This window comes from Phalacrocorax aristotelis, chromosome 2 (genome assembly GCF_949628215.1).
Source record: "Phalacrocorax aristotelis chromosome 2, bGulAri2.1, whole genome shotgun sequence".
NCBI classification, from domain to species: Eukaryota; Metazoa; Chordata; class Aves; order Suliformes; family Phalacrocoracidae; genus Phalacrocorax; species Phalacrocorax aristotelis.
In genome coordinates this window covers 88,936,410-88,960,246 of record NC_134277.1, presented here as the reverse complement: position 1 = coordinate 88,960,246, position 23,837 = coordinate 88,936,410, and the positions used below count along the sequence as shown (strand labels likewise).

At 36.9% G+C, this 23,837-nt stretch overlaps 1 protein-coding gene across 4 annotated transcripts in view; it reads left to right on the top strand.

Moving 5' to 3' along the window:
- The window catches only part of MARCHF6 (membrane associated ring-CH-type finger 6), a 55,504-nt gene extending 33,604 nt beyond the window's left edge, over positions 1-21,900 (top strand). For 2 of the 4 annotated variants that reach the window (XM_075084285.1, XM_075084284.1), the window contains exons 16-26: positions 291-410; positions 2,592-2,692; positions 3,389-3,526; positions 5,308-5,509; positions 9,819-9,888; positions 11,056-11,237; positions 12,630-12,764; positions 14,845-14,934; positions 16,263-16,395; positions 17,344-17,479; positions 19,299-21,900. In XM_075084285.1, coding sequence (XP_074940386.1) covers positions 291-410; positions 2,592-2,692; positions 3,389-3,526; positions 5,308-5,509; positions 9,819-9,888; positions 11,056-11,237; positions 12,630-12,764; positions 14,845-14,934; positions 16,263-16,395; positions 17,344-17,479; positions 19,299-19,389 — 1,398 coding nt within the window. In that variant the 3' untranslated portion in view covers positions 19,390-21,900. Of the gene's footprint in view, positions 1-290; positions 411-2,591; positions 2,693-3,388; positions 3,527-5,307; positions 5,510-9,818; positions 9,889-11,040; positions 11,238-12,629; positions 12,765-14,844; positions 14,935-16,262; positions 16,396-17,343; positions 17,480-19,298 lie in introns of all 4 variants that reach the window. The other 2 variants (XM_075084283.1, XM_075084282.1) reach the window with 1 other exon arrangement.
- Positions 21,901-23,837: the final 1,937 nt, after the last annotated feature.

The window sequence follows — 23,837 nt, the reverse complement described above, 5'->3', positions numbered from 1 at the left end:
GAGATTTTTAGTTTACAAAGACTCCTTAAACACAGGTGTTGCCTTCAGTGAATCCAAATATATTTCAGTTGCTTAAGATCAATTAATGCTTGAAAATTAAGCTTGTAACTGGTTATTGCTTCTCTAATTCTCTATGATAATGCTTCCTTTGTTCTATTTCTGTTCCATTTCATTGAACCTTGTTCAACTAATACCGCTGTTATGTTTAAAATGTATTTGCTTAAGCAGTGTTATCCAAAATGAAAAAACACAAAGATAACTTTCTCTTCATATATTGTTTTCTATTTCAGGTATTGAGACCTGGTGTCTTATGGTTTCTCAGGAACTTGAATGATCCAGACTTCAATCCTGTGCAGGAAATGATTCACCTGCCCATTTACAGACATCTCAGGAGGTTTATCTTATCAGTGGTAAGGACTTTTCTCAAAAATTTATTTGGAAAGAAAATGTCATATGTTAGCTCCCAGATATGCTACTGCCTATTTAAGGAGAAATATTGTCACCATGAAGATGATTAGACACTGGAACAGGTTGCCAACAGAATCTACATCTTTTGAGATACTCAAAACTCAACTGGATAAGATTCTGAGCAACCTGATGTAACTGGGTCTGCTCAGAGCAGGAGGCTGGGGTAGTTTACCTGTAGAGGTCCCTTCCAAAGCAAATTTTTTGGTGATTATCTTCTTGTTATGCAAAATTACAGGAAATGTTTGTGTATTCAGACAGCAAATGTCTATTATGGATATTGTATGTCATGTAACTCTTTCCTTATGCTTTTAGTTACTTCAGTAAACACTGTGTGTCCAATCAGCTAATGTAATGCAGCAGGGGTGGAGTAACTTTCTAGTTAAGTTTTTTATTGGATTATGCTGATCTGGTCAGTGGTGTCTGTTTCCAGATTATCATTGTAAAATATTGAAAACAAAGTTTTTTCCTTTTTGTTTGTCTGAAGTTTGCCTAGCATGCAGTAAGGGAAGGCTCTCAGGCTGTCTCTGACATAAATGTCACATAGATGTGAAAACTGACGTACCAGAAACATTATTATTTGACGTACTGTATTAATACACCTGAAGTGCTTTGAGCAGTGGAAGCTTATAGACACATCTTGTTCTAAAGGGCTCTCTAACAGACTGTGAGAGGAGCTGACCTGTCTGCCTTTCAGAATATTTCTTCCTCAGATAATCATAATGCTTTGGCTGCCTGAAACTTTGTGTCACAGCAAGTGGCCCAAATATAAGCAAAGATCTGCTTGTTACTAAAAGTCTTAGAGATTAAGTTATCAGGCTGCATTGGAACTGGCAGCTACTTGAACTTCACCTTTTGATTTGCTTAGCTAATTAATTCAGAACTCTTACCACCCTCATGCAGAATATGGGACCCAGAATGGTGATCATTTACAGCTTACCGTTTCAAAAAACACGCTTCTCAAGCTTTGTTTCTTTCTCAATATTTTTAAGAAATTTCTTGCAGAGGACATAAACTATTAAGTTTCAAGAAGAATGGGATTTTATTTTTTCTTTTTTACATAGTTAAACACGGATTTTGCCTTTTTAGTCTATAGTGGTGCATTTATGTGAAGTGTAAGAATGTGTTTAAAAATGTACTCAGTTTCTAATCTGATTCCTTAAGGAAACAGGATTTCTAAAAGTGCATGGTCTTCATGTACCTGATATTCCCTACTAAATTTTGATCTTTCATCCAATTTAGAATGTGAGGAAAGAGAAACTGAAAGAAAGATCTTTTGAGGCTTCTACAAGTTGCTTGAAAACTCAGCCACTAAGGAAAGAGACGAATCCAAAAATAGTAATTCCAGTGCTGGGGGAGAGGGAAGAAAGTAGAACGGTCTGACGTGATCCTAACTGTCAGCTGGTCAGTCAGTGCTTATTCAGACACAGTCTTATTTGGCGAGGGCATGATAGCATATTGGACTGCCTGGGATGGAGTTAATTTTCTTCATAGTGGCCCAAGTCCTTCATTGCTTTGGATTAGTGGCTGAAAGAGCATTCTAACACACAGGTATTCTGGCTGTAGCTGAACAGCACTTGCACAGCGTCAAGGCTTTTCCTCTTGCGTGCTCTGCCCTGTTCCCTTACCCTTCCAGCGAGCTGGAGTTGGGAGGGGGGCATACCTGGGACAGCTGACTCAAACTGACCAAAGGGGTATTCCATACCATGTGATGCCATGCTGAGCAGTAAAAGCTGTGGGAAGGGAGGAGGGAGGGTGAATGTTCATGGTTATGGCATTTGTCTCCCTGAGCGACTGTTAACATGTGCTGCAGCCCTGCCTTCCAGGAAGTCACTAATTATGTGTCTGCTGATGAAAAGTAGCAACTGAATTATTCTTTGTTTTACTTGCCTGCACAGCTTTTGCTTTCCCCATTAAACTGTCATTTTCTCAGTCCATGAGTCTTTTTGCCTTCCTTCTATTTTCTCCCCATTCAGCAGAGAAAGGAATGAGCGAGCATCTGGGTAGATGTTTGACTGTTAGCCAGGGCTAACCCACCACACAGAGGAAACATGTCAGAGATGGGTGGGAAACTAGGTTTGGGATTTTTGGTATTTGGACTAACTTGTTTCACTTCCTTATTGCAGATTGTCTTTGGATCAATTGTACTGCTCATGCTCTGGCTTCCTATACGCATTATTAAGTATCTCCTGCCTAACTTTCTTCCATATAATGTTATGCTCTACAGGTAAGCATTTAATTTTAAAAAGATGGGTTTTTTCAGTCTCCCTATAACTAGAAAACTGTGTACTTACACTCTTTTAGCATTAATGTGACGTTGGTATGTTTTGTTTGTTTTCAATTAATTTAAACTTCATTGTTCTAGAAAAGTAAAAAGATAAAGGATGTGGATACATCACACAATTCGTCAAACAAAAAGCTACTAAGGAAAATAAAAGGCATTTTGTATTACTTCCATAATGATAACTATTTGGTGCTTATATGCCCTCGACACACTTTCCCCTTCAGCTTTTTGATAATGAAGTTGCTGCCGTGTTTTTCACATTCATTCCTGATTATCGTTGCTTCAAGATTAAAAGTATGCCTGTAACTGCATTTCTTTTTAATGATAGCTCTATCTTTCTGTTTCATTGTTGTTTCAGTTATTATTTGGATAGAAGCAAATAGAAGAGCAAATCGTATTCTTTGGTATCTTTCTCAACATTTTTTTTCTTAAATTTCATGTGCACTGTGCACCTAAGTGCCTAAACACTCAACCTGTGATCAGAGTAGTATGTAAGGAAAAATGTCTGCAAAAACCTAAGAATTGTTCCTGTTGGCATCCAACATACTTTTCTATTGTGGTGTTAGTATAATTCAGTGTAAAAGTCTGCTATCAGAATGTTCCTTATGTTTGATTTCCTACTCTTCCCATTGTTTCTAGTGATGCTCCAGTAAGTGAACTTTCGCTAGAGCTCCTTTTGCTTCAGGTGGTACTTCCAGCTTTGCTAGAACAAGGTCATACAAGACAGTGGTTGAAAGGTCTTGTACGAGCATGGACTGTTACTGCTGGCTACTTGCTGTAAGTACAGAAAGTCAGACTCAGCTACAAATGTTGTGTCCAGCTTAGCCTTTTAATGTGAAAGCAGCATGCTTTTTCAAGAGAGTTATCCCAACAAGTAGCTTGAATTAGCTATTTTACATTTTACAAATAAATATGGGATGAGAAACTTGTATAGTGATTTCCTATGGAAGCACCTTCTTCTAAGATGTAGTTGTATCTCCTTCTAGACTAGTCTCTGACAAGTAATTCTTTTGCTGCTGCATTTTATAGTACAGCAGTATTACAGCATTTGCTTAGTAAAAAAAAAAATCTATAAAAGTATGACTGACACAGCTTGTTAACTTTCTATTATATGGAAAAAATTAGACACGTCAGCAGAGCATTTCCATGAGTCATCTAAGTAAAATTCATGTGCAGATCTTGCATTTCTTGCTATAAGTGGGGGAGGGAAAAGCATTTAGAACATTAAGCTGAAGAAGTGAATACTTTTAAATTGGGGATTTTGAAGTCCAGTCTCTAAAGAAGGATAAACTGTATCTTTGTCAGCTGAAGTAAATTATTATACAAAGTGAGGTTCTTTAATTTAGACTGCCAGGCAGAGTTCTAGGAATTAGAATTATTTTTTAGTTCATATGTTTGTCAACTTTTAAATTTAACTTCGGAGTATATTGGCATTCTCCCATCATGTATTGCTCATTGTGGGCATTAATATTATTAGGATGAAGATTTATTCTTTGCTAAGTTATGTCTGAGACTCTGAGAAAATTAATGAAAGATTTTTTTTCTTCCACTGCAATCCAAAATATTTATTTTAGCTTTTCATAAGGAAACTCTCCACCACTGTTCTTAGTTTGCATTTTGGGAAGTTATTTTTGTAATTAATTTGTCCATGTTTTGATAGTGTTTAAGCATGACGCAAGAAGAGAATTTTGGACATGATGATAGAAAGGGCTTTCCTTTCTCCACTGTTGCAGCTGTTAAGAACAATTGTGAAATATCTCTTCAGCAATTCTAGCTGAGCAAAGATGAAAATCTTTTCCTCTGCTTTTCTTAAAAAGCAAACTGCTGTGAAAATGTCTTCATTGCCTGCCAATAGAATATCTGCATGCATCTTACTGCTGATAAAAATTCTGCTAAAGCTGAGGAAAACAAACTTCTAAATGTTCATATTGGGTTTTCTGGGGTTTTACTCAAATATCTGTTTGTTAATGTTCTATGCAAGAAATATCAATGGAATACTTTTTAAAGTAGATTGGCTCTTCCTAGGATTGATATTCTTAGAAAGTTGTGAACAGATTTTGAGCAATTTAGAAACTTCTTGGAAGACTCTACCGGACTGTGTACTTTTGAAAACATGTCTATAGCAATACAGTACTGTCCTTGTACAGTTTAGGTTTGAAGGCACTTGTTTCCAGTAGAGCTTAGTAGCAGTACAATAAAAGCTGTCAATTGAGCTGCCTGCTTATACGAACTGAAATATCAATGCAATTTTCCATTTATATACACCACTTTAATACCAGATGTTGTTTCTAAAGCAGTCAGAGATAAGCGGTCTTCATTTGTAGCTGTATCCCCACTGCTCTGATCTGCATCCACACTACCATTTTTCTTAAGTTCTGTGTTCAGGATGACATTGAGTACATTACTGGCAAATGGTTTATTTTACTTGTGATAAGTAAATTCTGCCAGTACTCTTGTATGAGTTTTGTACAATTTGTACTCATTCTGAGTAGGCCTGTCTTTGTGTATGATTCTCGTTCATACCAAACAGAACAAAACTGAAATTTTGATTGTTACAGGGATCTCCATTCTTACCTACTTGGTGACCAGGAAGAGAATGAAAACAATGCAAACCAGCAGCCTAACAACCAGCATGCTCGCAATAATAATGCCATTCCAGTTGTGGGAGAAGGTCTTCATGCAGCCCATCAAGCCATACTTCAACAAGGAGGACCTGTAGGTTTCCAGCCTTATCGTAGACCTTTAAAATTCCCGCTCAGGGTAGGTATATCTAACACATTACAGTAAAAGGGAAAAGCATTTGGAAGATGGGTATAATTTTTTTATAAGAAAGATTTGGCCCACATGTTATTAGAAGTCAAGTGGTGGGTCATGTTGGTTTTGTTTTGTACAGTTTGCATCTTTCTAAAAAGTAGACTTACCGTTATTTTCACAATATTTTTTTAGCCTGTAACTTAAGACCTTCAGTTACCATTTATATAATAGATCCCATATGTGTTGTGTATTATCTATTAGTTCATATCTTATTTTCCTAACAGTAATGGAGAGAAATATAATAACCCCTCAGCAAATGGGTAGTCTGGGAGTCTCTCTAACCAAGCCATGGCTTTCAAGAGGGCATACTGAAGTCTTGTAGCTGAAGTGTATTTTAAACTTCTTTTGCTTTATTAAGAAATTAAATTGAGAACTTCTCTTGTGTCTATATTAAACACAGAAAGGTGTTACAATACTTGGAAGTTCTATATCCCTACAGTTACAAAGGAAATGTTGTTGGCAAATATTTAACTTTCTAGAATAATACGTAGGTCAAACTAGATAAATTGTTTTGTTGTTACCAGAACTCTGAGTTAATAAAATATAAACTTAAATGCAGCTCATTTACCATGGTTTCAGGTATAGCTCAAGAACGGAAGTAATGGCCGAAGTTAGAGCAGTGCAGTATTGCTTCTAAAGTTTCCTTAAAATGCTGAATCCAGCTGAATTCTTGTAACAAAGTACAAAATAAAGCTTGCTTCCCCCCCCCAAAAAAAAAAAAACCCACCTCAGCCTAGTAAAACTGAAAGCAAATTTGAAAGTATTTTAGGATTTTACAACTGTTGAGCTTCTGGGTGTTTTGAAGCTGCGGCTTCAAAAGTGGAGAGAGTAAATTCCCTCCACTGCTGTTTTTACCCTCTGAAAGGGCTCTCTACAGGAATGCATGAGCTACAGCACTGTTGTAGAGGAAGCAGTGGGAGGAAGTAGCTCAGGGATGAAAAGGCTAGGGAAGCAGAATGAATTTGCCCCTCTCATAGCAGCTGCTGCTACATCAGTTTGGTCTCAGTCAGAGTATGCTCCGTCTCCCTGTTATGACCAATTTAATCTAGCATAAATACACACTTACTTCTGAAAGGAGTAGTGCCAGTCTTCTTCCCATGGCAATTGCTCCTTTCTTCCCTTCTCAGTCTATGCTGGAACACACACATGATGAGCTGGAACAGGAAACTGGTCCTGCTGAAAACTGAGTTAATATGCAGAAGACATTAGTTAGACACATTTCAAAGTTCAGATAAGACTTTTGTGTTACTTTTAAAGAAAATATGATACTTGCGACATTTTCACTTAGACTGAGTCAAGTTCCTATGAAGTTACTGGGATGACAGACAGGTTAATTGAAATTAGTTCCCTGTTTGGCTGCCAAAGAGGCAATTAAAGTGGATTCTCACTTACTGTGACCTGGCAATATATAACAACTGTAATGTGCACATGCTGCTTTCAAGGAAGGGGTGTGTTAGCCTAGGGACTCATTAAATCCTTTCTAGAACTATCTTTGCATGGGTTGTTTTATTTTTTGTGGATGCATATAGATGAGGACGTGCTGAAATCTTCTCTCCCCCTCTCAAACCATTGCATAGTATAAGCTTTCAGTAATTCGGGGTGCTGACCTTGAACTGGTGATAACAACTAAGCAGTTCCATATTCAGCTGTCAAAGACTGTTTTTTCTGGTCTACTTACCTTCATCTAGACATTTTAAGTTGTTCTTTGGAGACTTCCACAGAATGTAGAAATAAAAAGAAAAATCTGATTTAATAGAATTTCTTTCCGTTGTTTGCATCAAGAGATGTGACAAGCACTTCTTGCACAATCTCAAACACATGGTAGCTCACTGATAGGATTCTGTGTCCCTGGTTCCACTTGTTTGCAACATCTAAATAATGAATCATTCAGGATCTGTAGGTGCTTCAGTTGTGATTTTTGGTATACTGACCTTGGTTCTACTTGGATAAATTAATCTTAACAAAAAAAAGTGTCTCCTGCACAGACTTTCACTGTGGAACAACACCATATTTTGATTATTTTCTCAGTTGGAATTTTAAGAATTCGAGAAGGGGAAAAAAAAGAAAAAAGTATAAACATCTGATCTTTCTATGCTTTCATTACATTTTTTTCATTTTAACCAAGTTGTGAGAACGTAGAAGAAGGTGGTTTATATTCAGTTTTTATTATGTATAAATGTTTTCCACTAGAACTCACTATGTCCATACGAATTAAGCAAGCAATCAGAACTGATCCTTCATGTTATTTCAGTTACAAATAAGCATGTAAAACTATGGGTTTGATTTTTTAAAAAAAAGTTAAGTACATACTGTTAATCTCAAACAAAATTAAAAGATCAGATTTTTTTTAATTATTCTACATGAAAGCCTATCATCAGTTTTATCAGGCAATCTAGACAATTCTTCCAACTCATTCCTTTTTTTAAACAAAGGCTGTCTTGCAGGGACCTCCCAAAGCCTCTCCAGAACAAATGCTGATGTGTAGAATTTGTTTTGCCACTACTGCCTTGCCTTTCTTTAGCCTTCCTTTTATGATCCATAGTTGTCAGCAGAGCCTGCAAACTCTGGCAAGCTTTCTCCTGAAGATTTTTAGATTTTATTGCTTCACTGTTGATCCTTTAAAAAAAAAACAAAACTATAAAAATATATTTATAATTACTTTTCATAGATTTGATATGCTCTTTCTAAAATCCCTTTTGGCTTGTCGTCCTGTAGGTTTGAATTTCACTTACTAGACTTTATCCATTTTCTGGGTTGGGTTTTTTTTCCTTCTCCCCACCCCACCCCCGGATGTTATTTCCAACTTCTGCAAATATCTTATGGAAGCCATTTTTATCCATTTTTATTTTACTGTTTACTGTGACAACTTTGGGGAGACTGTGCTAAACTTCCACTTCAGGGTACCTAAATCAATCTCCTGTGAGCATTTTTCCTTTTTACTACTATTTTTCATATTCTTTTAATTAACATCCTCATTTTAGCTAGTTTGCTTTTTTGAAATAATATTTTGTGGTGGATTTTGGAGAGAGGAGGGCTGTCCTTGCAACATCTTTGAGTCTGAGTATATTGCAGTCACTGTCAGTGCTGCTTCTGTGATATGAATGACTCGCTGCCTGTGCGTTGTTTTGGTCCAAGTCAATAGTTGCTCTTCCTCTTGCACATTCTCTTGCTCACTGATCCAAGAAGCAGCCATTTATGGCGTCTGAAAGCTTCATGTAAGCTTTAGTTCTTCATGTGTTGTTTGTTCCCACACGGACTGACTTTTCCCCAGCGTTCCCCAAGTAACTATTGGTCCCAAGAAAGTCACACCATCTGTTCCTCACCATTGAGAAAGGTGTTTGGGGTTTTTTTGCCTACAGTCCAGATATCAGCTACTTTGGCTTTCTTCTTTCTGTGTTTGGGATACCCAACCCTAAAGAGAGTATTCTGTGAAAAAAGGGTATGTGGCTGTCACCTGGCAAGTAACAGGGCATTGTGGAATCATCCCTTTTCACGCAAGCTAGTGTCTGCAGAATCACAAGATTTTCCTTCCTTTAAGCAGTGCTGAAGATCCTAACCTAGAGATGAGGCTGATCTGCATTGTCTCCAAAAGTCTTAAATCTGTAACACATTCTCCACTGTAATTTTCTCTTAGAAGTCTGTTATGATAAGGTGTTCGTTTTCCCATAGTAGGCTTGCTTGTTGTGTGGCTTTGATTAGTGAAGCAGAACTTCATAGCACGTGGTGCTTTAGACATTCAAATATTTAAAGAAGTCAAGCAAGTACATGAGAAATCTCTGACAAGATGTAAACCTGACTAAGGAGCCACCAGCTTTGCTGTCAGCTGTTGGTCACATAAACCTGAGGGCATGTGGAAGAACTTTCGCAGCAAGGTTTTCCTTATAAAACCACTGACTTGCTTATCTGGCATACAGAGCTAGAAACCTTTCAGGGTTAACTGAGAATTGTTGTGTTGGTCAGTGCAGAAATAGAAATTATTTTTTTAATGTAACATAACAAAGAACTTCAGTCATTCAAATGTTCGTTTTTACTGTTGTGAAAACTGATATGAACTCTTTGAAAAGAAATACACGATACTGTGGGTGTGCTGCATGTACTGTGGATAGGTTTCTTATCACTTATTTATGCAGTGAAACCTCAGTTGGTATTTGAACGTTCTAGTTTAGTCGCCTTTCTAAGATGGTACATATTTTTGGTTTTTTTGGCTTTGGTTAAGTAACTTTCTTAAACTGTTTCTCTTTTTTCCATCTTTCAGATATTTCTTTTGATTGTTTTCATGTGCATAACATTACTGATTGCTAGTCTTATCTGCCTTACCTTACCAGGTAAGTCTATTATTATAAAACTGCCATTAAAAACAACTCATCATGTTGCCATGCTCAACAGTAACAGATCTTTTAACTTTAAACAATGGTTTTAAAATGAGTAAACGTGGAAATTTCTCTCATTTTTAATGGTACATCATCAAATTTTAGCAGTCTAAAATCTAAATGATAGAGATAATACCTGTATTTAAATGACAGAGATTGCAATTTCCTTTGTTTTGTTGTAGAATACTTTTAAGGGCAGGTCTCCAAGTACTGAGACAACCTCTACAGTAGCATTGAGAGAAAAAGAGAACTGATAGTCTTGCACCTGCGTTACCATTTAGAGAAGGAAAATGTATAGGTTGTTACTAGGTCTTCTACAGTATCTTCTTTAATTAAATATTCTGAAGGTGTCATCATGACAGGTCACTAGGAGACTTTGAAGTGATATACGTGCCGCTTCCCAAATATGTATGAATAAGTACTTTAACCGAATCAAAAGCGCTTTGTAGGTTTCTCTTAATAATTTGGAACAAACTAAGACATGTAAACTTGTTTGAATTTTATAACCTGGCTACTGTAGCGCCACATCATTTTTACCTCCTTGTAAAGGCAATCTGTTGTGATCAGAGTTATGAATTTTGTGATGGTTTTAATAGTAGTACAAAAATAATTCCACTATAATATAAGTGAATAGAAACACTATTAAAAAATGAAATGGAGCAAATGAGTCTCATGTTCTTGTCAGAGAGCTTCAGAAGACCCATCAGTAAGTCTTAAAAAATGATGAGGCAGTGAAGTAACCCAAACATAGCTCATAAGATTTAAGTTCAAGCTTATGCACTAATCCATTATTGCCTTTGGAGTTCTTAAGATTAGTGTTTAGGCTCTGCATAGTACAGTATTCAGTGCTTTGTTTTGCTGTAGTTCAGTTCACATTGCTGGTGTAATGAAATTTTAGGGGAAAAAAGCCCTCTACATGTATGTTTGGCATCATCTATTTAAGTATTTACGTAGTGCTTCACACCTTCGTGCCTTAGGGGTATAGTACCAAAATGCTGTTTTATGCTGAGTATTATCTGTGCATTGATATTTAACAATAAAATTGATAAGTGTTTTTTAATAGGCATCCTTTCTTAATACATCCAAAAGAATTACTCTATTTAACAGTGTTTGTGTTTTCAGTATTTGCTGGCCGATGGTTAATGTCATTTTGGACGGGGACTGCCAAAATCCATGAACTGTACACAGCTGCTTGTGGTCTTTACGTCTGTTGGCTAACTATCCGAGCAGTGACAGTGCTGGTCGCCTGGATGCCGCAGGGTCGTAGAGTGATTTTTCAGAAGGTCAAAGAGTGGTCTCTCATGGTGAGTCTTGAGAACGTTCACTGACTTATCAAAAAAGTAGCTAACAAAACGTGCTGTTTCAGTTTTGCTGGCAGGTTTTACTCTGTAACGTACACTTCATGTTCAGACCATTTTGAAACTTTTGCAGCTTAAGTTCCCATTGCATAGGGTAACTATCTCCGTAAGCCATTTAGCACAATGTTAAGCAATCAGTGTAAATAAGTTTGCGCTTATATGTTTATATATATGCGTACGTTTTTCTGTTTTCTTTTAAAAGTGACTATGTTGCATTATATTACCCATATGTCATGTGTGCTCAAATACATTTATGTTTTCATGTACACCTGGAAGATTAAATATTACTCAATTAGCAACTTGACATTATCAAATAAAAAAGCTAGGAAAGCTGATAGATGATGAAGAATGTGTCTCTACAAAGAAGCTTGATGCATATTTTCAGAAAGATCTTTGATTTGTCAGATCTTTGTGTTACTCGGATTAATAATTTTAAAGAAAATATCCTTTTTTATTACTGGGAGTTCAGATTCTTACCATGGCAATGAATTTAGAACCCACCTTTTTATCGCGGTTTCAGTTTAGAGGATTTCTGTAGTAGATTTCTTGCCTAAGTATAGTAATTTTAAACATTCGAACATAAATGGCATCTTCTGATGGACATGCTCGTGTGTTTATTGGACTATTACAGACAGAAGAGCGGTATAAGTATGTATTTCATGTACTACCCTGTTTCCCAAGCATCTCATCCATCATTTTCGTTTAGGAAATCTTAAGTTTCTTTAAGAAAATTCAGAGCTAAAATGTAATGCTCTACTTGTCCTTTGTCCCTTCTCTCTTGATCATGTTAATTAAGTCAAACTAGTTTTGTATCTAATTTTTGGATGATGCATGTAAATTAAGCTAATTCTAGAATAAAGAAAGATTCAAGCATGGTAATCTAAGTCTTTCATTTTTAAGTCAGAAATATTCCATAATGAGTTGAGTTTTTAAGGTTTGGTTTTCAGTGGAGAAAAAATCAGTTTTGGAAAGATTCTTCTCCAATTTTCCAACACAGAAGAATACTCAACGTAATGAAGTGCCTCTGGATAGTATTCCCTACTGATAACAGTCAAAGGTGATTTTTATGGTTTAAAACCACGTGGACACCAGTAGGCCCAGTCATGCCTTTTTCTGGAGGGGGCATGGAGTAGGACCCAATCTTGAAAACTCACATTGCAAAACTACATATGTAATAAAAATCATTTCTAGGGGTATGTATGTATGAATTAAAGGTCTGTATAGGGGTGGTTTTTTTTGTCCAGCTCTCTCTGTTTGTGTAGTTTAAGTTACATTTTGAAGTTCAAACAAAGAGTCCTCTGATAAAGACATCCAATGAATGTGTTTGGGTTTTTTTAGATAATGAAGACTTTAATAGTGGCTATACTGCTAGCTGGTGTGGTTCCACTTCTGCTCGGTCTTCTGTTTGAACTGGTCATCGTTGCACCTTTGAGAGTTCCTTTGGATCAAACACCTCTCTTCTATCCCTGGCAGGTCAGTTGCTGCCATTCTTATTCTGCTTTCGATACATTACTTAGAAGGGAGGGGTATGGGAGTTCTTGTTTCATGTTGATTTAGTGCTTCAGAGCATTTCCTATGTTTCTGTGTGGCAGAGAAAAGACAGCTGGTCTGGCTGTGAGGATTATTTAAACCAGAAGGATGTGCTTAGGGATTTTAAGTATGAAAAGCTGAACTTTGTTGGATGACATCAGAGGATCTTTGCATTTTAGTGATCAGATAGACACTTCTTTTCTGTAGCACAATTGTAAAGCTGTGTACAGAAGTTAGTATAGCTGTATGTATGCACGGACTTACACATTCTGTCTGACCTTTTCTGAAAGCTTTATGCCTCCAGTTAGGCAGCAAGAGGTTCAGTTGATCTTTTTATCCATACAAGGTTTTAATTCAACAATGATACACACTATGAATGAATTTTTGATATGCTTTAGGATCATTCTGGTTTTAGGTTGAAATGTCAAATCATTAATACAAGATTTTGTGGTAGTAGTGTTCTGTTTTTCTTTTAGTCAAGTCTCACAGGTTAAGGGAGTGCAAACTTTTTTCCTGCAAGTCGGTGGAAGAAATGAAGGTACAGTGGATTGAGTGACAATCACATAGTGCATCACCTAGACTGAATTATGACAGAACTTCTAACTCAAAGAAACCCGAACTGAGGGAACCATAGTTCAAAAGATTTAGAATGCATATTACTAAATAATGAGAAAGTGTTCAGGGATAGTGATTTTCTAAGCTGTCCACAAACAAGCTTTCATTTACTTTCAGTATCCAAATGTTTGAAAGCCACAATACAAAGAAGAATTTGACTGCTAATTTAAATATTCCATTATTGTATAATACTAGTATACTTTGGAGGTGTCTAAGTAAATGACTAGTATGTCAGGACATCATGTGACTGCAGTGGTAGATGATCATGGTTTCCAAACAGTTTTGGAAAGAAACCGTAATGCTAGGGATTCTAAAAATTCTTAATTTTTGAATGTTAGTTCTTTAAAAGTTCATCATTAAATATACTGAAAGATTTTATTTTCATGTGGCAGAGCTTCCTCAAAATATCAGATTAGAGACTTGTTCTAAATTAATAAGGAGCTACTGAAATTGAGAATAATTTCCATTACTCACAAAAGAGCATGGAGTTACATAAAGGTTACATGCTTGAGCAAACACAAAGCAACTTTAACACTTACTTGTTTTTGTAATAGGTTAAAAAATTTAAAAACTTATCTGGGGTAATACACATGAACAAAAGACGTATTTTTAAATAATTGGTTAAAGAAAATATATTGCCCCAGCAGTTTAAGAAAGTTAATTTACCTATGATGTCTTAAGTCTTACCAGTTCTGTAGCTGTTTATTCTGCCTTGTCAACCTACACTTGGCATTCTATTTTTGGTGGTTTTTATTGAAGAATCTCTTATAAATGTATGTAATCCAGAAAGGACAGACTCATGACGTGCAGTGTTTACTGCCTGTAGTTATATTGTGTTCTTTTAATTCCATGCCATGATAATTGTGGTATATGTTAAAGCATAAATTTTCCTGTAAACAGGATAACATTCTTTTGTGAGGAGCATTGCTTTGCTTTGTTTAGATTTTCTCACATCAGGTTGGGTTTTGCAAATAACTACAATTTAAAAGAAAAAAATCTTTTTTTCCTGACTTATGTGAGCATCTTAGTATCTTGTTTCTCTCCTTTTTTTTAAAGGAATCAAAATAACTTATTTCTAAGTAAATGTTAGCTTGTGCCAGAATGTTAGTCTGTTGCTTTAAGTAAGTGTAATGCCTTTATTCTGTATTTGCCTTTGGTTTAATAGTAGTAGCTGATTTTCCTGGCTCCAAGGAGTTGAGTATTTTACAGATGTCAGTTAAACTTGAGAGCGTTCTCTTTTTGTTAGGCGTTTCCAGATGTTATCACCTCCTGTAAACAGTGTCCCATGTAAAAAGAAAAGTAATTATCTTTTCGCTTATAAGTAATATTAACAAGTTGCTCTAAAAGCTTTTGCCTGTCAAACTATTTAAAAATATGTTAATGATAATGGTCTATTTTTTAAAATTAGGACTGGGCTCTTGGAGTTCTGCATGCCAAAATTATTGCTGCCATTACACTGATGGGTCCCCAGTGGTGGCTGAAAACTGTTATTGAACAGGTAGGAAAAAATTGTTCATGTAAATTAACTGTATAATACACTTTGAATGTTTTTTTGACTGTGTAAATCAGAAAGCAAGTAATGGAGTAATTTGAGTAATTGAGTAAAACTCAACTAGTCTTGTAGAATCCTTTTAAACTGTATAGCCTAATCCATTAAGGTACACCTAATGATAAAACAAAAATAAACCTCAGAAGTCCAAAAATCAAGAAAATGCATATATGGGTATATGGAATTTAATCAGGTTTCTATTAAAGTAAGAAACATCATTATTTCTTCAGATGAATTCACGTGTCCAAATAGAGAATTTCTGCCGTCTCCAGAGCTGTTCATAGATGAGCCACATGAAAGACAGCATTTCCATTCCCCTTCAATTATTAAGCAAGACAGAACAGTTTCTGTGAGCAGTTCTGAGTTGCTGTCTTTGACAGAAGTTTTTTTCTTGATTATAACCTTTAAGTTCTTCAGTTGTCGTCTCAATGAAGTATCTCAATTGCTTGTCAGAAAGTAACTTTTCAGCCCTGCCCTATATGTAATGGGTACGGTGCATGTCCTGACCTCTGTACAAAAGGTGCCTTTCTAGCACATAGTCTTGGCTGTTAAGCCATTTACTGATCACTTCAGGTGTCACACAGGAGAAATGTGGGATTAGTTCTGTGAGTACCTTTTGATGCATACCATGGCTCTTCCTTCTATTTTGAATGCTCTCCCTGGGCCTGTTTGTCATACACACACATTCTCCTGAGCCATCCTGAGGCTGTGGGGCAGAGCCATCGTCTAGCTGTAGGCGGTAGCCATTTGAAATCTGTCTTTGCCCATGATCAGTCAAGTCATGTTGAGACCTTAGCTCCTCGAATTATGGAGGCCCAGTCTTCAGACACAGACTGCACACGTAGAGGCTCTGGTACGCCAACCAAGCACAAAATAAGATCCTTTTTCTGCCTGTGTTACCAAGTTTAATAGATTTGGTCTATTAGAACACACAGGATCCTCTTTCAGCAAGGTAACAGCACAAAGTGATCCCAGGTCACCCACAAAACCATCTATTTAATGGTCTTTCAGCTGGTCTCTTGCACTCCTGCAACCAAATCACAACACACTTCCAGATTAAGTTGCTCTCCTGGGCACTATTTAACTGATTTCCTGGAATCCACATGATGTAGATTGGCACAGAGTCTTTCCTTCTTCAACTGTGGCCGTCATGGTTTTCAGGTTGGGAACGCCCCTTTCCTCTCAAGGAGAATAGTGTAACCTCGTAATTATTAATGTTAGTGCAAAAGTGTGGCTTGCTTTATTGTTCTATTCTACTTCTAACTTGTTCTTCTTAGGTATATGCAAATGGGATTCGCAACATTGATTTACACTTCATAATCCGTAAACTGGCAGCACCCGTAATCTCTGTTCTGTTACTTTCCCTGTGTGTACCGTACATCATAGCTTCTGGCGTTGTACCTTTATTAGGTATGTATACATTCAGAATATCTTTTTATCATCTGATGCTTTAGAGTAATATAAATATACCTGTGGAAATATAACTTGAAGCCCCATGTTATTAACAAAAAAAACACCCACCTATTCTCCCAGTAAGTGTGAATGCTTAAGGATTGCTGTGTCATCCTAAAAGTTTGGGGGGTTTTAAGAAATGCAATACATTATTCTGACTGGCATTTTAATAAACCAAGTGCACAATACATCAAGAGTATAGGACTGCATAAGATCTAGCAGCAGAAACGTAGCTACCTAGCTAGTCTGGGAAGGGGATGATTAATTCATTTCTTTGAACAATCAACCTTTGATTTTAGTCTCCCTTTAAGAGTTATACTGAGCTGAACACAACTTTTCTGACTTGTCAGATTCTAAAGGAACAGATAAAAATATTGGGTTTGTTTTGAGGTTTTCAGTAGTAAAATAAAATATAAATTGTAAATATAGTTTATTTTTTCAGACTTTCCTACCTCCTCATAATTGAGGGAAATAATTTTATTAGAAGCAGGTAGATGTGCTTTTTCGTCAACAGTTGTCTTTATAGCTAGTTACTTCTGACACTAACAAGATGTTCAAGAAGTCCCATTTTATCTGTCAACCTCAAACTTGAATGCAGATTTCTATAGTGTCAACTTTTTTTCTGATACAAGGTATATAGAAGTCAATAAGCAAGACGGGCTGATAAGCCCAATTTTTTTTAGTGTGGATTTTCATTGTGTTAATGGAAAACTTTCAGCTTTAACGCTTCAGATGAAAAAGAAGAGCAGCTGTCACATTGGATCTCTGAGATCAATGGATGTGTTATTTATTTCACAGCCCTTATAAAGTTACAGCATAACAAGAAGTATAGAAGCAGGTACAGAAGCAGAAATGTGTGTGTTACTTCAGTGTTAGATTATGTGAGGGTTGTGTCCTGTTTTGTAGGAGTTACTGCTGAAATGCAAAACCTAGTTCAGCGACGGATTTATCCTTTTCTGCTTATGGTGGTGGTTTTGATGGGAATTCTGTCCTTCCAAGTCCGCCAGTTCAAGCGCCTTTATGAACATATTAAAAATGACAAGTGAGTATATACATGTGGGGTTTTTAATTTTTCCACTTTAAATTGTGATACCTTCAGCTTAAACTCGGGTATTGTAGATACTTTGGTCTAAAAGGGAATTTAAGAAACTTTCTAGACAAATGACCCTCTGAAGCAGACCTAAACTGTTCTTGGCAAATGTTTTATCTGTGGTTCAGGGAAGCACAGGGATAGACTGTCTTTATAGAGAGAAGACTCTCCACCCCCCTATATCTAACCTGAATGCTTTTTACCACAAATGAAGCTGATTGCTTGTTTGTCTCCCCCTCTGTAGTCTCGAAGGACAAGTGAATGTAATAATTTATGACATACCTGGAAGTAAAATAATTTCTCAATCTGCTGCTTACAAAACCATTTCTCCAACCTTTTCTGCATAACTGTTTTTCTGATTCTTTCTACTTGTTAGTCCAATTAACCTGTTAAAGAACATTCTACTCTCAGTAGATCACTTTATACTTTAGCACCTCTTATTTGATCAGCTGATGTATATCCTGTTTGCCACCTGCCTTCTTAACACGTTCTGCAGAATTTGGCCTACTGTGGTATGCATAGCTGGTATTTATATTTACAAGTGGGTTTTGAGCTAATCGTTAATATCTTTCAGGCAGTATGTGTATTGATTTGCAACTTAAAATAATGTTACAAGTTGCTTTCTTGTCTAAATAAGCCATGTAAACAGTACACAAAGCTGTGAAAATATATCTAAGTGAAAATTACTTTGATATGAAATTAACATATTATGTAGACAAGGAGTTTGTACAACTTAAGTTAATGATCTCCTTTCAGGAAGTAAGCAAGTGTAGTCATGTTAGCCAGTAGAGATCGATGGTTTAGAAATACACTTAGTTAAATCTTTCCTGTAACAAATCTCAAAAGCACATACAAGTTTTTGTGACATTTTGAAATGTACAAAAGAGACATGATGGTTGTTCGGTACCGTGAGAAAAGGAGCGGTGGTGAAAAAGTTTCTAAATGAAACAGCAGGTTTCAGGGGAAGAGTCCCTAGGTGTATATTGCTCTTCTACATGTAGAACCAGGATACAAATGGAAGTGTGGAAAGGAATTTAGATGGCAAAAAGTAGGAGCGTGGAACAATGACATAGAGGAAGTAAGGAATAATGTGTAAGGTAGGAAAACTGCCAAGCTGGTGAGATGTTGAAACCGAATTTAAATAAAGGAATCTTGCAGCCCTTAGGCTTGACGTGGAGGGGCATTAGGATATTTTATCTCCCTTTAAGAAAGATTGAGATGCAGTACAAGTCCTTCCTTTTCAATATTTAATTTTTTCAACTAGGGGTTTTTTTCATTTGATATATGAGCTGAGCTTCTCCTACTCTTACCTGATGCATGTTCTGCATCCGTGGCAGATTCTTTTTTGAACTTAGAACCTTATTAGCACTCTCATTTGGTTATATATCTGAGTTGTTGGTCAAGTGGCAGTGGCTCAGACACTGCAAAAATGCTCTTAAAAGTATCATCAAGCAAAAGGGCTGGGTATATAATGCAAACACACTATTTATATTTCATATCTTTATTCAGCTTATTATCTGAATTGTATGACTACTGAAGTTAAGGCTGTGAACACAAACCTGTAATGTCCGTATTCTGTTACGAAATGCCTGAATGTTGTGAAAAAAGATGAGGATGGTTGAAGACCATTAAGGTGGGAGGGATCACCTTGTAGAATAACTTTCACTGAACTGAGAAACCTACTTCTGCAGCAAAGGAGTGAGAGCAGATTTGCATTAAAGAATCACATGAACTTCTGTTCCATTCTCACTGTTTTTTACTATAATCCCAGGTACCTTGTTGGGCAACGACTTGTGAATTACGAACGGAAGTCTGGTAAACAAGGCACGTCAACAACTCCACCTCAGTCTTCGCAAGAATAGATGGTCATATTAAACATCTTGACTTTCCCTTTGCCTTTACATGTCCTTTTTTCATAGACTTTTCTTCAGTCTTTGGATATCTCTCCCAATACTACTCTCAGCAGAGTTTTGGCTTCTGTTAATAGCATCCAGAAAGCAGTTAAGGCTCTCTTCCTTATCTGCATTTTCTGATGTTATCAATGCTGTCTGAGGTCTGTATATGTGTAAATAGAAGCATCCTGACACCCTAAAACCTTGGATTAAAAAGAATGTGCATTGTACATCTTTAAAAAAGTATATTAATTTATTAAATCTAGTTGTCACTTTATTTTGGACTGCTGTTCTGTTGACAGTGTGCCACAAAGCAATAGTGCGAAGAGGCAAGATGTTTTTATAAAATCTGGAGATTACTTTATGGTGTTCATAACAGTTCTTATTGTAGTAATCTAGTATGATTTTTCATGAGTGGAAAGGCCACACGGAGAATATCAGAAGTAAATAACTGTCTTACAGTCAGCAATGAAGTGGCTGTGGTGAGAACATAATGAACTATGTATCTTGCTGTCAAGTCTTTTTTATTATTTTGTATAACACCAAAGCTGTTGTACATTTTCTATTGCCTGATTGTTTTTCATGTGTCTGAGTTTGTAATATTGTACAGTTGATGTTAAATCAAGAAAATATTTCCTCTTCTGAGAATTCAAATGTACTTGTTGAAGCTCAGCTGGGTTTTTCTGTTTGGTTGGGGGTGCGGGGTTGGCTTTGGGAATCAGGATTTCCTGAACTGAAACAGTAAACTTACTAAGGCTAGGTGATGGAGGCATTTAAAGGTACCAAGGAAAATTAGATAGGTTCACAACTTAAATTATAGCCAATTTCTTATCAATAGTAGAATTTTTCAGGATCTCAAGAGGAGAGGTGAACCTTATCTGATGTGTTTGCACAGAAACAAAGAGCATCGTGTAAGCAACATTCTGACCTGGTCCTTAATTAGAGAGCTTGAAATCTTTTTTTCTGTAAGTTACCAAAGCTGCAAATTGTAGTACGAATTTTATATTGCACAATTACTTAAAAAAGAGAGACCCACAACAACAAGAAAATCTTTCTTTCAGAATTGGTTACTGTGAATTTTTATGGGAATAGTAGTGAGGAATTGATTGATCACACACCATTTATTGCCTGTTGGGCAGGGAAATCCATATGCTATTAAACAAGCAACGAAACATTAGCAGGTTTCTTTGCATGGACGCAGTCAAACAAGAGCCACCAAACCAAGTCTGTATTATTTCTATATGTAGATAGGGTTCTTTTGCGGTAATGTTTGGGGGTTTTTTATGTAGATATTTTAAAGAAAATACATAACAGTATCACAAAGCTTTAAATAGCATCAAATCACATGCTTAGATTGCAGTATCTTTCCTAGATTAAATGGGGGAAATGTGAGTATCCATTGCAGTAATCAGAAAATTGATGGAACATTTAACTTGCTACTCGGTACACTGTCCTTCAGTATTCTGTACTTAACCATATGTGTATATAATTAATACTTGAGAATCTGGCAGCTGCTCTGAGATTGTCATCTCCATTTATTGATGTTGCATCTCTGATCTGGCATGTTTTGACCTAATGTGGTCCAGGCTGTGATGGTGGTAGTGCACTTTTTGGTGTCTGGACCCCCATGTTCTAAGGCAGTGAGCACAAGCCAAATACATATGAATCTACTGGCCGGAGGATTGGGCTGTCACTATCAGAAAGTCAGAAACTACTATTTTATGAAATTACTGTTGTCCTGATGGTTTTGAACCACAAATATTACCCTTTGGAGTGGTTATTAGGAAATTTCCAGTGAAATGAAATCAGAAAAATAACCGAAATATTTCTCTCATTCACTGTTGTTGACTAAATGCTAAATTGAGTATTCGCCCTGTATATTTTTATGTGCATAAATGCTGCATTTGACTATTCACAGTGGTGTACATTGTGGGACAGATATATTTTCACAAGATTAAATTCACTGGTAACGTACATTCTTACTTACGCCAAGATTCTTTTTTTGACGTATCTTTCATAAACAGTTCGTCTTGCCGCTCAAATATTGCAAGCACTACTGTGCATCATGCAGAATTTGCAGTAGTGTGGTTCTTGTAACTGTGTTTTTATCTAGACAAACTGGTCTTAACATTAAAATTTATTAAGAAAAAGCCTTTGTGCTGTTCCTTACTACTGTTGTTTTACAAGTCATGACAGAAAAAACTGAATTGGGCCAGCCAGTCATGTAATGTGAACTCTAACTATTTTAATGTAGCTTACATTATCTGTATTCACTCTTTGTTATTGAGAACTGGTTTCAAGTCAAACCGTTGTGCTTGCTTTTGCACTGCTTTACAGATCCCAGGTGAAGTGAAGTTTGTTTCTGAAACTGTCCATTGTGAACTTATCTCCTTATCTCCTTATTTTTACATGTGTTTCGGGAAAGAAGATGGAGGTTGTAAAGAACAAGAATTAAATAACGCTACTTTTTTATTGTTTCAAGTTTTAAGTCTGCCTTATTGTGCTGTGTACTCCTCTGGTATGGAAACTTGATAGTAAGCATGTCAGTTAACTGGCTGTTACCAAGACAGCTGGCAATCTCTGTACCAGTGGCTTCCATCTGTGCTCGAGTAATGCAGCATGCAGTGGTCTTACATTGCTCTTCGAGTGGGAAGAATTCTGTGTGCATGTGTGCGTGTGCTTTCACCACAATTTGTGTTGACCTTGGGTCTTGAATGGAGCGGTTGTAGATGCCTCCTGGCTTAATTGTATCCCCTTTGTGGTGTTAGGTATCTAATGCCCTTAGTCCTTCCACAGGCCTTCATCCAAGAACTGTCAGGTGGCTCCATAGCTATCTTTTCCATGCTGAAAGAAGTTAATTGCAGCATGGCTCTGACTGTTTTTACACAGAGTATTTTATATTGATTAAAAATAGTTAAAACTCTGCATCCTTGCTCTTGACTCCCTTCTCAGCTGGGTAAAGCCTAAGGTGCTTGTTTTTGAGGTGCCACTGGAACGTGTAGCTATTTTCTGCCAGTAACTTCCTCAGTAAGATGCCAGCTCCAACACCAATCACAGCATTCACGTCACTTTTCAGCTGAGTGCATTAATTCTTTCCTTGCTTTCCCCTAAGCTTGAGCAAACATCTTCATAAAAATCTGCACAGCAGCCCCACTATTCTTCAGAGAACTCTATAAAGGGCTTTTTACCTTAAAAAGCACGAGTGACAGTGCTTTGCTGGTTGTTTTGCCTGACATGCTGGTCAAAGTCATTTTGTTTCTTCGTACTCCACTGCCTGTCTGTTGGTTTAGACTAGAAATCCTTTGAGGGGGGGTCAGTGTTTCTGTTCTGCCTGTCTTGTCATCGGGCACTGTGCAGCCCAAGCAATGAGTGGGGTTCTTGGCAGAAATGAGGATACAGATAAACATTAAACAGAGAACTGAATCTTGGTAGTATAATGAAGGTCAGGATGCCAAAAAAAAAAAAAAAAGCTGTCCTCTGAAACAGATAAGGAAACAACTTTTACAAAGTGTAACGGTAAGTTACAGCTCTCTTACTCTGTTATTTCAGTTCTGAACTAGAGTAACCAGAACTGAAGAACTGCATAGTTATTAGCAGTTTTATTAAATCTATGATTATTCCAGAAAAGCGATGCCTGTGGTTTTAACTTCTTTGCTTAGAAGTCACCATAAATTGAGAAACAATGTGCTGAAATCAAAGTTACTCAATCGTGGAAATTTTTAGAAGATGGTATTTCCAGAGGTCAAGTACTATTCCAAAATAAACGGAATGTTTTGAATTCCATATAATACTGAGGAATGAAGAAATTACAAGGTTATTTCACAACTCTGCACATCAGTTTGCTGCTTATTTGCTTTACGTGCTGAGTAGTGGCTAATGCCAAAGCTGCACGGGTGCTTTTTGTTTCCTCCCCCTGTATAAGGAGAAATCAAGCATATCTGGAGTTGTCTGACATCGGGGGGGGGGGGCGGGGGAGGCAGGGGCACTTAACCTTACTTGTCTGATTTATCTGGCCTTGCTTGGCTTTCAAGGAGGAAAATGAGACTGGTTTTACCTAGAGAGAACTGACTTCCTTGTTGCTTACAAAAATGAAGATCTCTGCAAAGCTCATTCTGTGTATTGAATAGAATGGATGTATCAGAACATCGAGAGTGAAGGTCTACATTGGTGCACCTTGTTCTGCAGGTGCAAGTTGTGCAAGGGGCTGGGCTGGGTTCGGTAAGGAATGTGCTGAATCTAAAATTACTGCTGCATTATGAAGGAGCGTTCATGGGATATTTAGGCTAGTTGTGACCAGGAGCTGTGGAAGCAGGAAGCAGCAGCAGAATTTCTAAGCAGCGGATACACTTTAAATGCTCTTAATTGGTAAAATGCGGGGGGGGGGGGAAGTCCTCCGTGTCAAGGAAGAATCTGAGTTA